The sequence below is a fragment of the Lasioglossum baleicum genome, chromosome 1 (genome assembly GCF_051020765.1).
Source record: "Lasioglossum baleicum chromosome 1, iyLasBale1, whole genome shotgun sequence".
Lineage (NCBI taxonomy): Eukaryota > Metazoa > Arthropoda > Insecta > Hymenoptera > Halictidae > Lasioglossum > Lasioglossum baleicum.
In genome coordinates this window covers 21,154,336-21,169,698 of record NC_134929.1, presented here as the reverse complement: position 1 = coordinate 21,169,698, position 15,363 = coordinate 21,154,336, and the positions used below count along the sequence as shown (strand labels likewise).

Below are 15,363 nucleotides of genomic sequence, written 5' to 3'. Positions count from 1 at the left end.
AGGGAGAGGATTGTCGTCGATGCCGAAGATAACGGATTGGACTTTTACCATGATCGTCGTGAGAACCTCTGCGGTTGTCGTGATGCAGTTGTAATCGCGACGTCACCGGTTTCTCTGTCTCTGTCTACGGTTTGCGTCATCGTTTCGGTCAGAAGCTCGATTCGCGGTTGTAATATCTATCGGGTAATCAAAGCGGCGCACAGCTCGTCGTCGTCGTCACGATCCGTTACAACGCATGGTCGTCGGTGACATCATCGTGCTAAAACTACTCGGCGATGTCAGTCGAGAGGAGACGACGTCGTCGCATCGTACACACGCGACCACGAAGAGAGGACGTCTGGGGAATCAATGTCGCGCGCGCTCGCGCGAGCAACCGACCATAGGCTGCATGTGCATGCGCACGTGTGCAGCGGAGAGGTCAGGTTGTCTCCACTAACTCGACCGGATGACTAATCGTTGTTTACTGTTGTGATGACTGCCCGGTTCGCGAGCACGAGCACGCCTCTGATCGGAATAGCGAAACTGGGTGGTGTGACTGTGCTCGATCAATCACGCCGCGATCAATTAAGAAGGGCCAATAAGTGACACGTTTTCCAAGGAACCTCAAAGGGTTTGGTGACACCTTCACACACACACACACTGCTGAAAAATCCTACAAAACCAAAGTAATCTAACGCTACACCTTTTTTTTGTTTTTTTTTTGTTTAAGAGCGGTTTGGGACTCGACACGGTTTCCGGAAAAAGGACCGTGCCCTACCCACTAAAACCCCATCGTCCAGGCCCCTTTCAGAGCCTTTCTCCTCGCTTTCCGCATTACGTACTTCCGGATCAACTCCTTCGGGTATCACGACGAGCCTGTTCTTGCCTTTTAAACCTAAAGCTAAAGCTACCACGGTCAAATCACCGGTTTTCTTCCCGGCTTCTTGATTTAAGCAGATATTACCCCCTCATCTGCCTCAAACTAAAAACATAATTGCTTTCCTGCAACAGAAGCAAGCTTCTCCGTAACAAAAACTATTATCAAATTGAACGGAAGACCCGCCACTTTTATCCGAAAGCAATAAGGTCGATCAATTAAGATTCGTTAGCCTAGTCGGCGACGACCTTGCCGCGGCAATTCGTTCGGCTAATTAATTTAGGCAATCCCGACGATCCTCCTTCTCCTGGGCTCTCCCAATCGAGAACCACGTTGCCAAACAACCGATGTCGATTCGCAACGCGCCGCCTAATGAGACTTAATCGCCGCATACCTCTCGCCGTCGCACAAACGTCGTTACATAAGCCGCGGGCGTATGAATGCACCGAGCTGCATTGGCCGCTCGCCGTAAACCCGATGCATCGACGCCGGCCGATAGCGTTACATATTTTTCTTCCCCATGATTTTTGCGCAACGATCTCGCTAATTAACCTTCTCGTTTTGCCAGACCCAATCCGAAGACTCGAGGAAATCGCGGAATAATTATCGATGGAATGGAAACGCATTTGACTGAGCAACAAATGCGACGAAACGGAGCGTGGAGCGTTCGATTAATTTTAATTGGCGCAGAGTCCGGTCTGGAGTAATGGAACGTTTAGCCGTTGCACAATTATAGAGGAGTAGCGAACGGTCTCTAAGATTTTCCTCAAGCTATTTTGTTCGGTGGAAACTGTTGAAACCGGTTTTGGATCGAAAATTCATGTACTTGAATGTTGATCGTATCGCGCGTGATTCATGCGAATCTATTAATAGATTATTTCGTACGCATTTTGTGCAGATAAAAACCGCGATGACATAAATGTTAACTAGTTTAACGTACATAGACAATAACGTCACAATTTTTACCGCTTCTCTCTCATTTTTCCATTTACCATTGTAGGAAAACAATGAAACAATCAAAAACGTATAATAAATTCATTAAATTAATTTCCACCACTCGTTAACAACAAAATGTGTCGATTCTCCCTCTCACTCCAATTCCTCCGAAAATGATTCGCAGCACAAAGAACTGTTTCAAAAGTCCTCCATCCCGTGAAAGTCCTCGGAACCGGTCCTCCAGAAGTCCAGAGCATTCACCTAACATCTCGCATCGAGAACACAACTTTTGTCCGGCGAAAACATTCTACGGAAACACTGATCGATCAATCGTCTACTCGCCTAAAGTTTCCCCCACTCTACCACGAAATTATTCCTATGTTTACTAATAAACGTTCGCCGATTGTTACATCACAGGCAGATATTTTTATTGACGCGTATCGATGCAAAGATACACGCGACGGCTGATAACAGTTATCGCGCTCGAGCTAGACGAATGGCAGCAGTTCTTTGAATCGGGAACGGCGAATTCGGTCTAATTATAGCCGATCGATCGATGTTTATTTCGGTCGATTTGTTTCGACGAGACTTCGTTTCTCAGAAAATCGTGGTTGGTATGAAAAAAAACATCAGTTTTATTAATTCATTGGATGCATTTTCTGTAAGTCGATGGTTACAATGAAATATAAATACTTCAGTTATTATTATCGAAATATTGTTCTTGCTAATTACATTTCTATGAAACTGTTAGTAAGGATGTTTGTGTCATTTTTCCGATTTTTCCATTTGCTTGCTTTAACCACGGTTTAATAGAACCTCTAAGTAAATTTGACTGAAATTGTGTCGTGTTTCGTACAGTTTCAATCACAAAAATTGTGATGAATACGATGCTAAACGTTTCGCGAAGAAATAATTAAGGATAAGAACATTTGATCATCGAATTAATATCGTACATCGAGAAATAATACGTGCATCTCGCTTCGGAGCGCACGGATGTGAAATGCAGGTGAATTGAAATGGTGGTGGAAGAGATTTGCGGTTTTTACGGAGGCTCGCGATTTTCCGTGGCCCGGTTATCGCGAGATTTGGCACGATAAGAGCGCGAAGCGGCTCGTTTCGCTTGTCGCGGATGGAATTCCTTCGTTCCCGAGGGCTTATCTCGCGATTCAATGCCACCGCGACGACCGGCCCGAGAAATTCTCCTCGGCTAGGCGAGAGAGAACTCCTTTATGCGCGCGTAGAACCGGAGGAACGTGTTTCTCGACGCCACGCCGCGTCGCGCCGCGCTGCTGCACGAGAGAGGAATCCTTTGTTCGTGCGGACGCGAGCGTGTCGCGCACACCTTCCAACGACTAATTGCCCGTGCGCCGGTCTCCGTTCAATGGAACCACGGCTCCTCCAATTTCTCTCTGTCCCGTTCCCTCGAAAACTCCGCGGAAATTGCTCCAACACGTCGCACTGTAACCGCGCGGAACAAAAGTCTCGTTAACCTTTAACGTCGTACCTCGCGACGCTTTTGCTGCGCTCTTTGTTAACCCTTTGTGGACGATGATCGATTAACAGTTTGTTTCTTAATGATTTAGACAATGGATTCATAGTAATCCATTCATATTTTGAGCCGTTCTTTTTATGCACCTACATTTTTAATTGTCCAGGGCCCAGACATTGCACTTAATGTTTATAAACAATGAAAATTTTGGAATTTCTCATGATATTCTAGTGAAAATAATGAAAATCATCGATATTCCATTTTCAAGCGTGAATACATATACCCTGAGCGACTCGTCGCCCATTCCAAGAACTCGCTCGTTATCTAGACTTGATTATTGGTTTCCATTTCTAAAAATCGAAACCGTGCGAGAACGTTCCGAGAACGTGTCGCAAGACACCGAGGGTATTCTCAAAGCGACAGACTATGTGGCTTCTACGCGGAAGCTACAGTAGTCAGCGTTGTATTCGCGGGAGCGTAGTTTGGTAACCGGGAGAACTTCGGGAAAGCGATAAGATTAGCTTTTCTTTGCGGGATACTTGAAACGTCGAGGCAGCATCGGTGTTTCGACATTTTTTCGCGTGCGTCAGCATGCCATTATCGGCTAATCGGGGAAGAAAATCCGCGGGAGAGTATAAGCGCAACGAGATAAAAATTATCGCATAGATAAAAATAAGTGATTTCGAGCAAACAAAAGAAGGACAAACATTTCTATACGGAGAAAATGGTACAAATGTCAATACGAGGGAAAACAAGGTGTGAAGAGCAAAGATGATTTCGATGTTGCGACACGAGGATGATTAAAAAATCACTGTGTGTTCTTGATCGAAGCAGAGGAGTTAAGGTGAAGCGCGCGTATAATAGTTACACATGTGTGTACTATGTACGTGTATTATAGGGGTCTCGATGTAATTCATCTGAAGGTTCTCGGATCGATGCTTCGTGACGGTCGAAATCCGGCTTTAACGTGGCTCGTCTTCGAGGCTTATGAACGCGGCATCACACGCACGTGTACTTACATACACCACCGGACTTTGTACAACGACAGTGTCACGGGGAGACGTCTCCGAATCGCCTCTTTGTGTCTGGCGAGAGCCAACACGCCTACAGCTGTCTGCCAATGCTCCCGCCGATAGAGTCTCTTGCCCGCTCGAAGACAAACGGAAGGACAACGAAATTATTTCCGCCGCACCCTGGCCTTTACCATTTCGACGTTAAACCGGTTCATCCCCTTAAGAAACCACCCTGAATCGAACCTACGCAAACATTACCGAGTAGCCGATCATCCATTTGAATAAATTCTCGAAAAATTCGAACGAAATCCATCAAATGCGGATGGCGGAGAGCATTTTATGCAGAGAAAAATTGCTTGCTCTGTTGATGGTGCTTGGAGGTGGATTTTTAGGGAACATAGAATCCCCGTTAGAGCCAGGGGCAACTAAGCCACGCCCACTCGGAGTATTATATATACATAGAGAGAATGCTCACTCTCTGCGCTGATGGTGTTTAGAGCTAGATTTTCCCGAGATATACAATCTAGATGAAATATTGCCGCAGAATATCTTTGGGGCACTGTTCTGGGTTCTATGGAACCGAGGGAAACTGAGACACGCCCATTCAAAGCACTTCATACGGGGAGAATGATCATTCTCTGTTCTGCTGGTGTTCGGAGCTGGATTGTTAGGGGATACGAAATCTAGATGAAATATTTGTGCCACGCCCACTCCGAGCATTTTATACAGAAAGAAAAATTGAACTGTCGGTAAAGTCTACAGCCACTGCAACCCAGAAGCTCTTCCAGGATGGATCGAAACATCACATTATCCTTTTCGATCCAACAACACGTTCGGTCCTCTAATCCTTCAGCAGTACCGCTATCTTTTCATTCCATGATGTATCAACATCGCCGACTCTCCCAGCAATAAAGATTTTTTTTGATTCCAACAACCACGATCTCGGTAATCACAGAAATCATGGGAAATCCGATCGGCTAACGAGTCGAGGGAAAACCGTAACGGTCCGCGGCGCCATTTACGGGGCCATAAATCACGTGGCGCCAAAGTGCGCTGGTCGCAGCTCGTCCAACCAATGTTTTGCACGAAAAGAAGCCTCGCTGGGATATTATTTGGTCGCTGACCTATCAAGGCGGCCTGCCGCACCTACCCTATCAATTGCTCTTTTTCGAGTGTCCCTCTTTATCGAGTCTCTCGTTCTCTCTTGTCCCGTCTCTTGCTGGTTTCCTTCTTCTCCATTCCCTCGCCGACTCTCTCTCTCTCTCTCTCTCTCTCTCTCTCTCTCTCTCTCTCTCTGTGTTTTCTTTGTCCGTTTCACAGGGAACTTCTCACTTTTCCGTGGCCGGGGAACCACACAACACCGGTCCTCGAGGACACCCGGTACACTTTCGCCAAAATTCCACAAGGCGACACGATCCCCGAGGCTCCTCGAGTTTTCTTCCAGCACCTCGTTAGACCGCATTCCTGCCTTTGTGCCCCTCTTTTCCGAACGCCAGATGCTTGCTTTCTTCCATCCGTGATCGACCACCTTGACTCTCGATCATTCCCTTGCTGTTCAGAAGCTAAATATGCTGGTTATCACCGTGGTGTCTCCAACATCAAACCAAAATTGTTTTTTAAACCGGAAGTAAAACATGTTTTACTAGAGGTGAACAGAAATCTTTTTGTCTCCCAAGATGGAGAATCGATTGCTGCAAGATATCGCGTTCTCGAACGAATCTTTCCAAGATATTGTGTACAACTTTCACATTTTTCGAGCGATTCGCTTATTATAAACATTACGTTTAATTGGTCAATCCTGAGATTTTGATAGCCTCTCGTAAATATGAAACATGTCGTGTAGTTTACTGTAATTACGTCGAGCGATTGCATTTTATGTCGATTAAAACGAACGAAAACGATGCCGTGCAAAGATGAAAAAGTAATATGTCAGGTGAAGTGCCCTATGCCTGGACAGCATGTTCTTCTATTTTTAATTTTATCACTTTAAATAAACAAAAATAATTTTTTAAGAGTTTTAACATACAGTTCAGAGTTTGTAAAGTAATTTAAAATAAAAAAATCATTGTTTAGGTTAATATCTTAATTGTATTAATAAGAATGATTCAAACCTGAAAAATGATTCAACAGAATGAGATTCTTGATTTCTCTTCAATTTTTTATTTTTATTCAATCTTCTATTTTCCTTCAATCTGTCATTTTTAATAATATCCTTAGATTTTATGTACACTTTTGGATTTCTCTTACTTTAATCTGTTTTTTATGATACTTATTAATTGGTTTTTTCGACTGGAATCAAAAGTTTTGTTTCTAGTGATGGCCATTATCAAATTTAATTTTTAAAGCGAGTTTACAATCTGAAAGAAACATTTTTTAAGAACTATATCGACATGAATACTTAATTTTTGAGGTTAAGTATTAATACTGATAGATTTATGTCATAAAAATTAAGTATTATTAACGTCACAGAGCCGAAACACATTTTCTACATTCGTTATACAAGCTAATGGAAGACTACTTATACGTACGTTTAGTTAAATAATTTGCAAACAATGCGTTGATTTTATTCACAAACGCGTGTCCGGCTTCGGGCGTAAGCACATTGCGTATAAGCTTAGAGTGGGGCAGCTACTGTCATCGCGTCCCAGTATGGAGTACTTGTATTTGAAAACAATCCTAATCTTGGACATCTAATATTTGGATTAATAATTATTATTTACGTTAAGTTTGATTGCCAATTTATTTTAAAATATCAATATTATTATGCGTGATAATAATTTTTTGTCTGATGGCTTAAATTATATCTTTTTTTCTAACAAAAGTTCGAACTATAAATGCACATGATTCGCATGTAAATAGACTATTTTGTATACTGTTTTCAGATGAACTTTGAATTTATTTTTAAATTTCAATTGATGTCATAATGAAATAATATTCACACCTACTTGTAGCTAAGGCCTCAGAATATATAATATATTTATTTAATCTCTTAATTACTGTGATTTTACTATGGAAATTAAATAATCCAGATTTAGGTATCACTTTTGGACTGTCCAGACTTAGGGCACTTACATTGAAATTGGTGATAAAACTTTCTAATGATCTTAATCGAATAACTGTTTCGGGGCGTTCTGTTGTCTCGCGAAATCAAAAGCAAGTAGAAAATAGCTGAACTCCCCGAAGCTCGGCCATAAAAGCAATTTTTCGATCCCATTACAGTGCGCCACGGTTCTCCCCGTCCGCTTTAAGTAGAATGAGCGTAAACTGGGACACACACAGATAACTCGTTTCTCGGAACCGTAAGCGACAAAAACGTTTTGCTTTTTGCCGGTCGGCTACCCGAGACAAGTGTTAAAACACTTTTCCTGCTTTCAGCAGCCGTGGACGGCTTTTTAGGGAGAAAAAAGAAAAGCAATCTTTACTGCTCGCTTGATACGATACACCTTACGATGCACCTTAAAAATTGTTGTTCGAATTTCTTTAAGAAAATGAAATGAAATGAAATGAAATCCCGTTCAAGTAAGTAAATTGCTTCTACTCAATGATTTAACACGTAAAGCGTCATGTCAGTCACGCTTGACAGGCCGCGTTAATTAATCGGTATCATATCGCGACTGTTCCTAAATAACTTTGCAAAATGAATTTCATTAAATTAGGTGAAAATTATCAGTGAAATAGGATGTCGCGGGCAATGCCGTAACGAGGGTATGAAGCGCCTGTGGCAAGTGTCTAACTTGCTCTAATTTTAATGTAACAAGTTCAATTTTACTAAATGCAATATATTAAATACTATTAACCTCATCAAAATGAGTTGCCTGTATATACAATAATGTATTTGTCAAGGTATTTGTATGAATAAATAATCTATAACCTAAATAAGAACAAACTTAAATTCGTATTCAATGACGACAAAATAAAAGAAATACAAAACATAGGTATGTATATGTTAAAATAATAATAAAAACATAAAACAGTTCAGCTTATTTTATAAAGTAATTTTTCTCGCTTTTTCATTTGCAAACACATCTATTATATATCGTCATAATTTAATGTTTTGGCAACATCTTTTTTTCAATTGGTATTATAGACATGTTTGTTAATTGCTCTTGTCGGATAGAAGAACGAACGTTTGCAGGAAGCTATTGTTGCAGGCATTGGGATATGTGTTTTGTAATGAGACTTCGTAATTTTTTTGCAAGATTTGAAAAGCGTCCAAACGACACTCAACCGGGTCGGTATCCTTTGTTTTGACCCCGTGGCGGGCTCCTTCTTCGCCACGCCCTCGTTACGGCACTGGTCGCGGACTAAACGGAAAGAAGGGCAAGACGACTTGGCGCTTGACGTGTTAATTATTATTGGACGAGAGATGTGCAAATAGAATCGTATTGAATCAATCGTATCGAATCAAGACTTCGAAGCTTCGAAGGATTCGAAGGAACGAATGGAACTTCGAAGTTTCGAAGTCTTCCAAGTGCTCGAAATTTCAAAGTCTTCGAAACGTATGAAGTTGTAACTGATGAGTTTCATACCATGTCACGATTTTTGATAAATACAAATATTAGCTTTCAGTCTCCGGTGACTGACACTGAACTTTCCGTTTGGACTTTTCGTAATTAAATTAAATTTAAAAGATTGCATTCTATTAATAAATTTCGGGATCATATCACGAATGTACTTAAAAAATAATACAATACTTTGCAAACAAAATTTTAATTACTTTAAATTCGGTGAAATCGGATATCACGGACTAAATGAAAAGAAAAGCAATACAGGCTTGGCGCTAGACAAAACTCACGTATTCAGTAGGGCTGTAACTCTCCTTCGAAGGTCGAAGATTTCGAAGCGAATTAGTGAAATGCAAGTCTCGCGTGCGCGCAAGGTATGAATTCGTAAATTGGCGGGTCTGAGGAGGTTTGCGCGCGCAGCGCTGCGATCGTGGCTCGCGCGATGCGGTCGCGCCACTGGCGGCGGTTAGTTCGGCTACGACTGTCGCGCGGCGAAGATCGTGCCAATTCGATCTTAAACAATCTTAAACGTGTTGTGCGTTCGCCTTTGTGCCAGCCGGTAGAGGTTAAGCGTACTAACCGTTCGCCGAAAATCCGGCAAATTTAACGAAATCTCACTCTCGCCTCTCTCACCGCCGGAGAATCATGATTCGCGAGATGGTCGTGCGATCGCGTGGGCGCGTCAAAACACCGACCAACGATGACACGTGAAAACTCGTGTCCCTGTGTGACCAGTGTGTGTTCGCTCGGAGATACCGAAGAATCGTATCGCAGCGAGCGCGATGCTTCGAGAGGTCGACGGTGTGTAAGTGCTCGCTCGAGGTTCTCGCTGCGATAAGGACTATGGCGAGGCGGGGAACACACACCAGATAAAACGGCAGAAGCGCGTGCCCTTGGTGAACTGTCAAATGGTTAGTCTCCTCTCTTTATCTCCTCCTTTCCTGTACAGGATGTTTCACTTAGCATTATCGCCCGAAGTACGACCTTTCGTGACCTTCGAGGACTCGGTGTCTCCGCCGGATCTCGAAAAGAATTTCAAGATAACACGTTGCACATATTCTGTATTATTACTTATAGGCTTCGCGCGAAGTATGGAGTACAATGTTTAAAGAGATTTGGGCTTTTACATCTTTTTCAACCTGTCCCATAGCAATGTAATTATACATCGTAAGACGAACAAAATTATGGACCACTTCGGATCGTGTGCTAAAAAGATGCGCGAACAAATTCGGAACATTTGCGAACCGGTGACAGAGACTGAACAGTAAACGTACCGAATTGCAAAAGTAACAGGTACGGGTTGCCTTATAAAAATGACATATTTATATTTACATACGCGTATGTGAAGATTTCTGTGGGTGTGCCAGGAAGGACGCCGGCACGTCAGAATTTCAAAAAATTTGAGTTTATGCATTCATTGAGCTTTATAGTATGGCATTTATATTTATTGGTCTTTTACCAGAGAAAAGGTCATGAAAATAAATTCGAATTCGAACGAAAAGGGCATTTTAAAGGGCAATATCTCCAAAAGTGAGAGTATTTGACATGCGGCGTTCTTCCTGACAACCACAAAGACATGCGCGCGCTCCAATATATTATAAAGATATTTATTATATCATTTCTGACGAAAGCATCGTTATACAATTTCAGTAATAATCGTAAAATAAAAAGTCCAGAACCGGTCGTTTGACCGGTCGCGGTAGGATTAGCGTTAATTCCGGTGTCGCCTCGAGTAGGTACGCGACTAGACGGTACATTTCTGTGTACACAAAGCTGGTGCAAAGGTTGGAGCGAGAGGGACACGTGCAGCGGAGGGCATCCTTCGTGTTTACGTTGCAATAAGTGTGTTCTTTTTACGAACGTTCTTGCGGGAGACGGACAATTGACGTGTTTCCATCGGTTCCGTTGACCACGAGCCTTCATTTACGTAACGAACGGGTTGCGAGACCACGTAGCTTGCATATCGTTATCCCGGGAACGTCCAAGTGCGCTTTAACACGCAGAGCTTTCGACTTATTATTCTATAACGCGGATTTCCTTCCTTTTTTTCATAAACATCGCGGTGAACCAGACCCCGAGAGCTGTAGAAACTTTATAGAGTCTCTACAGACCGGATGTACAGTTTTTTCGGGCCAGATGATTGGAGCCAATTAGCCGTGAAAGGTCGACCGCTTTCGAACGAATTTCGAGATCCGGGATCAGCTGGTAGATCTGCTCCGAGGCAATTATTAATGAACCACGTAGGTGTAGCGGGTTCGATCTGTTGCGAGCCGTGCGGAGAACGGTGAACGGCAGTGGCGATCCACAGCTACAAAAATTCGAAAATGTAACGTGCGGGCTCGAGAGAGACTGTAAACAGCTGTAGCACGTACGTGGCCGATTGTATTAATATTCTTTCGTAGTGTACAATATTGACTTCGGTACGGCACGGGTGTGTTTATAGCCTTTGCAATACGATCGACAGTGTTATCGTATGGCTGTGCTTTTATTTAATTGCATTGTAGCCTGACTCGAAAATACAGCTCGACCAGGATTCTTATAACCAGTGCCGTAACGAGGGCGTGGCGAAAGAGGCGCCCGCCACGGGCGCAACCGGGTTTGGGGCGCAAAACAAAGAATACCAACCCGGTTCTGGGACGCTTGGACGTTTTTCAAATCTTGCAGAAAAATTACGAACTCTCATTACAAAACACGTATCCAAATCTAGACATAGCATTAAGGATTGTCATAACAATGCCTGTAACAACAGCTTCCTGCAAACGTTCGTTTAGCAAATTAAAAATTGTAAAATCGTACCTTCGTTCTCCTATTCGACAAGAGCGATTAACAAACATGTCTATAATATAAATTGAAAAAAAGATGTTGCCAAAACATTAAATCATGACGATATATAATAGATGTGTTTGCAAATGAAAAAGCGAGAAAAATTACTTTATAAAATATGTTGAACTGTTTTGTGTTTTTATTATATTATTTTAACATATACCTATGTTTTGTATTTCTTTTATTTTGTCGTCATTGAATATGAATAAAAATTTGTTCCTATTTAGGTTATAGATTATTTATTCATACAAATACCTTGACAAATACATTATTGTATATACAGGCAACTCATTTTGACGAGGTTAATACATAGTATTTAATATATTGCATTTAGTAAAATTTAACTTGTTACATTAAAATTTTTAATTTTTTTGTTATTACATATTGGGGAACGGGGAGGCGCAAGTTAGAGACACTTGCCACAGGCGCTTCATACATGATTTCATATATGATTCATATATGATTGCGTTGTAGTCTGATTATAATTTGAAACAAGTGTGTTATAGTCTGGCTACAACACGGTAGAAGTATTTTATAATTCGACCTTGATCCTCTGCAACTGTATTATTGTCCGACTACATTCACACGCATTACAGTCTGGCCACATGGTGAAAGTATCTTACAGTTCGACTAGGATTCTGTGCAGATCTGTTAATTGTTCGACTATAACTTCATATGGTTGCGTTGCAGCCTGACTACAATATGAAATAAGTGTGTTACAGTCTGACTACAACACGGTAGAAGTATTATATAACTTCTAATACATTCCAATCTGACCTCGTAGACGTACTATCCGATTATAAAATAATAAATGTTACAGTCCGACTGTGATGCAATTGCGCTGTAGTCCGACTATAATATTACACAATCGTAGTCAGACCATAATATGTCCCATAAACCACGTCATACTCTGACGGTGGTCCTTCTCAGCTTTGCAAAAGCGTGACTACAATATCGTGTAATCGTGTTATAGTCTCGCTAGAATAAGATAAAACTCTGGCCTCAGAGAGAGAGAGAGAGAGAGAGAGAGAGAGAGAGAGAGAGAGAGAGGCGACCATGCAATTGAAACACATTGCTGTTACGTGACTGTTACAGCTATCGAGTAAATTGACTATAATTCTACACCGGTCTCGAACAAAGTGGACACAGTTCTGCACTATTATATTATACTGTAATGTTATTATTATTGTGCCGTCGTGGAAAACTCTAAACATGATATCCTTGGACTGTAGCGCAAATACAGGTCGTCCACAAAAATGTACTTCCTCAAAGTGGCGATTCCTGAGGTCATTTAGAGTAACTTCTTCCTTTGCGAAAGACATGGACCAGTCAGTGGGACCTGCTGCCCCGCCCTGATTGGTCCGTGTTTTTCAATGACGCCTCAAGGTCGCCGTTCGAGTGCAATTGGTTAATCATTGTTGTTAGAGAATTCGGAGCAGACGTTCTGAACAGCGCACGTTTGTTGCAGATGTCGGAGTTCCCAGTGGAGGGAGGGGAAAACGGTGACATGCACTCTGTCATGGAGAACTTCCAGAAGAACAACATAGTGACTGGCAGGAGTCATGTCACGCACCATCCGCAGGTCACCACGTCGTCGCAGGTAAATCTCGCGCCGAATCGATCAGCCGTCTTGTAAAGTTCTCGTTGCGAATCGAGCGTGTTCGTTAAGCGGTAATCATGGAAGAAGCTGGTCGTTTGTAAACATTTCAACGATAAGTCAACATCGAGCGATACAAAGTACGGATAGGTTTGCTGCTCATCTGACTACCAACCGACGGGAGACGCGACGAGCAGCAGCCATCGTGGCATTACCGCGTGTTTTCTTTTTTCTCGGCGAGTAATCTGCTGCTTACATTCCGCCACAAATAGTCCAGTCGCCAGGTACTTTTACCTGTTTAAACATGTTTAAACAATCTTAATGTATTACTATTGCACATCACTGGATTCGGGAAAGTCTAGAGAATCTTTTGCTGTAAAGAATAATACAATATCTTTTATAATAACATCATAATATCTGTTCAAAGTCGAAAAACGTGTTTTTTTTCAAACTCAAATTTCTCAAAAACTGTGCGTGTAGGAGAAAAATTAAGACCAGATTCGGAATCAGCGCTGAAAAAACTGTATAAGATACACCCAACAGTTATATGGTAACATTTTTGTTGTTGGACAGTGTAATTTGCTCCGTCTTTCCCTATATTCGTCAGTTGCCACTTAATTTCCTAATTTTGAACGCCTGTCTCTCGGTGCCTATTTGGTCCAAAAAAAAAGATTGACCAGTGAAATTTGAAGGAAATTTAATGCTCTTCCCAAAAACAGGATCCACAGTTTTTGAGTAATAGGCGAAAAACCAAAACAAGGTAATAAAAATCGTGGTTTTTTCCCCCCTCCCCAAGTTAGCACAGGGTCCTCGAGGTCGAAAAATCAGATTCGACACCCCAGAGTACCCCTAAATGACGAGTCAAAATTTCATTAAGTTCGGAATACTTTCCAGGTAGACGCCTTTTTTTTCGACCTGCCGACTGGACTAAAAGAATCCAACGATCGAAACGTCGCGGTAACGTCGCGTCGGGCCGGTGACTGTTCGAGAGAGGATGATTGCGTGGAGAGCTTTCTATTTAAAATGCCACGCGCGCGACAGTCTTTAATCACCGATTTCTGCGTCACTGGAACAAGGTCGCGGCAAGTCTCGCCCACGCGAAAAACCGAATTTCCTGAACTTCGGATTATTCACCCTCTTCCTTGATAGAACGTCCGAAATTATGCCGGGATCGTCATCGTTTTGTTTACATACTTCTCGAAAGTCATCGTCGAAAACTGACTTCGATGCATCGCACACGAGCGATCCTATTTATACGGGCTCTCGTTTCGGTCACAATTGCATCGAAATAGATCCGATCCGAGAGGGCTGTCGCAATCGACAAGCTGTTTGGCAACCGGCCGCCTATGCAGGTGGAAAACATTGAACCCTCTCGGAATCGCTTCAGACACTCTCCATCTATGTTTCGGCGAAATGAATTCGAGACGCGCCATGTTGCAAAACCGTGCGAATCGTTAACGATTGCCAATGCGGATCGTGGAATAATACTCTTCTTGAAACTGGTCTCGGTAGTGTTAGGGGATCTTCGAGGACGAGATCTATCAGCGGAGCGACTCGATTATGCAATTATATCGGAGTCCACGTGTTTCTTCGCCTCCCACTGATACCGTTATCGTCGTTCTCTTTTAATGACGCCGCAGATCGAGGTTCATTTGCGAAGTGGACTGCTGTGGAAGGGGCACTCGAGATTCGTCAGGCCTCCAGAGGACTCTGGGGATTTCTTTCGTCGTTTCGTAAATGTTTATGGTCTGGAGCACCCTTAAAACTGTGCACAACATTTTACAAATCTTAGAATGTCGACGTGTCTTCAAGAAAATCATCACTGATCAATCCATTGTATAATGCTCGACAGACCCCGATGATTCCCACGGCACAGAACCTTGAAAAATCCTCATCAAACCGATGAGAACCCTGAAGAATTCCTCAACAGCTCTCCAGCCCAGATGGATCCCAAGTTCCGCCTCGGAGACTCGATGGAATCTCAGTTAGATCTCTCGAAAACATGGCCGCGCCAGTGGTTGTCGCCTCGATATTCCCATCCGGTTGAAATAATTGAATAATCAGGGACCGGTAGACATACCCATAGCTTTGCGCAATGTCGCCCACGTGAATTTTTTTCCTGCCAGTCGGTAGAACGAAACTTC

At 42.6% G+C, this 15,363-nt stretch overlaps 1 protein-coding gene across 7 annotated transcripts in view; it reads left to right on the top strand.

Moving 5' to 3' along the window:
• Sarm (sterile alpha and armadillo motif) overlaps nucleotides 1-15,363 on the top strand; it is a 99,525-nt gene that overhangs the window by 62,078 nt on the left and 22,084 nt on the right. For 6 of the 7 annotated variants that reach the window (XR_013010671.1, XM_076440506.1, XM_076440391.1 and 3 more), the window contains one exon: nucleotides 13,091-13,222. Coding sequence is in view for 6 of the 7 variants with exons in the window: in XM_076440506.1 (XP_076296621.1) it covers nucleotides 13,091-13,222 (132 nt within the window). In the remaining variant the exon portion in view is untranslated. Of the gene's footprint in view, nucleotides 1-8,621; nucleotides 9,711-13,090; nucleotides 13,223-15,363 lie in introns of those variants that run through there. The other variant, XM_076440668.1, reaches the window with a different exon arrangement.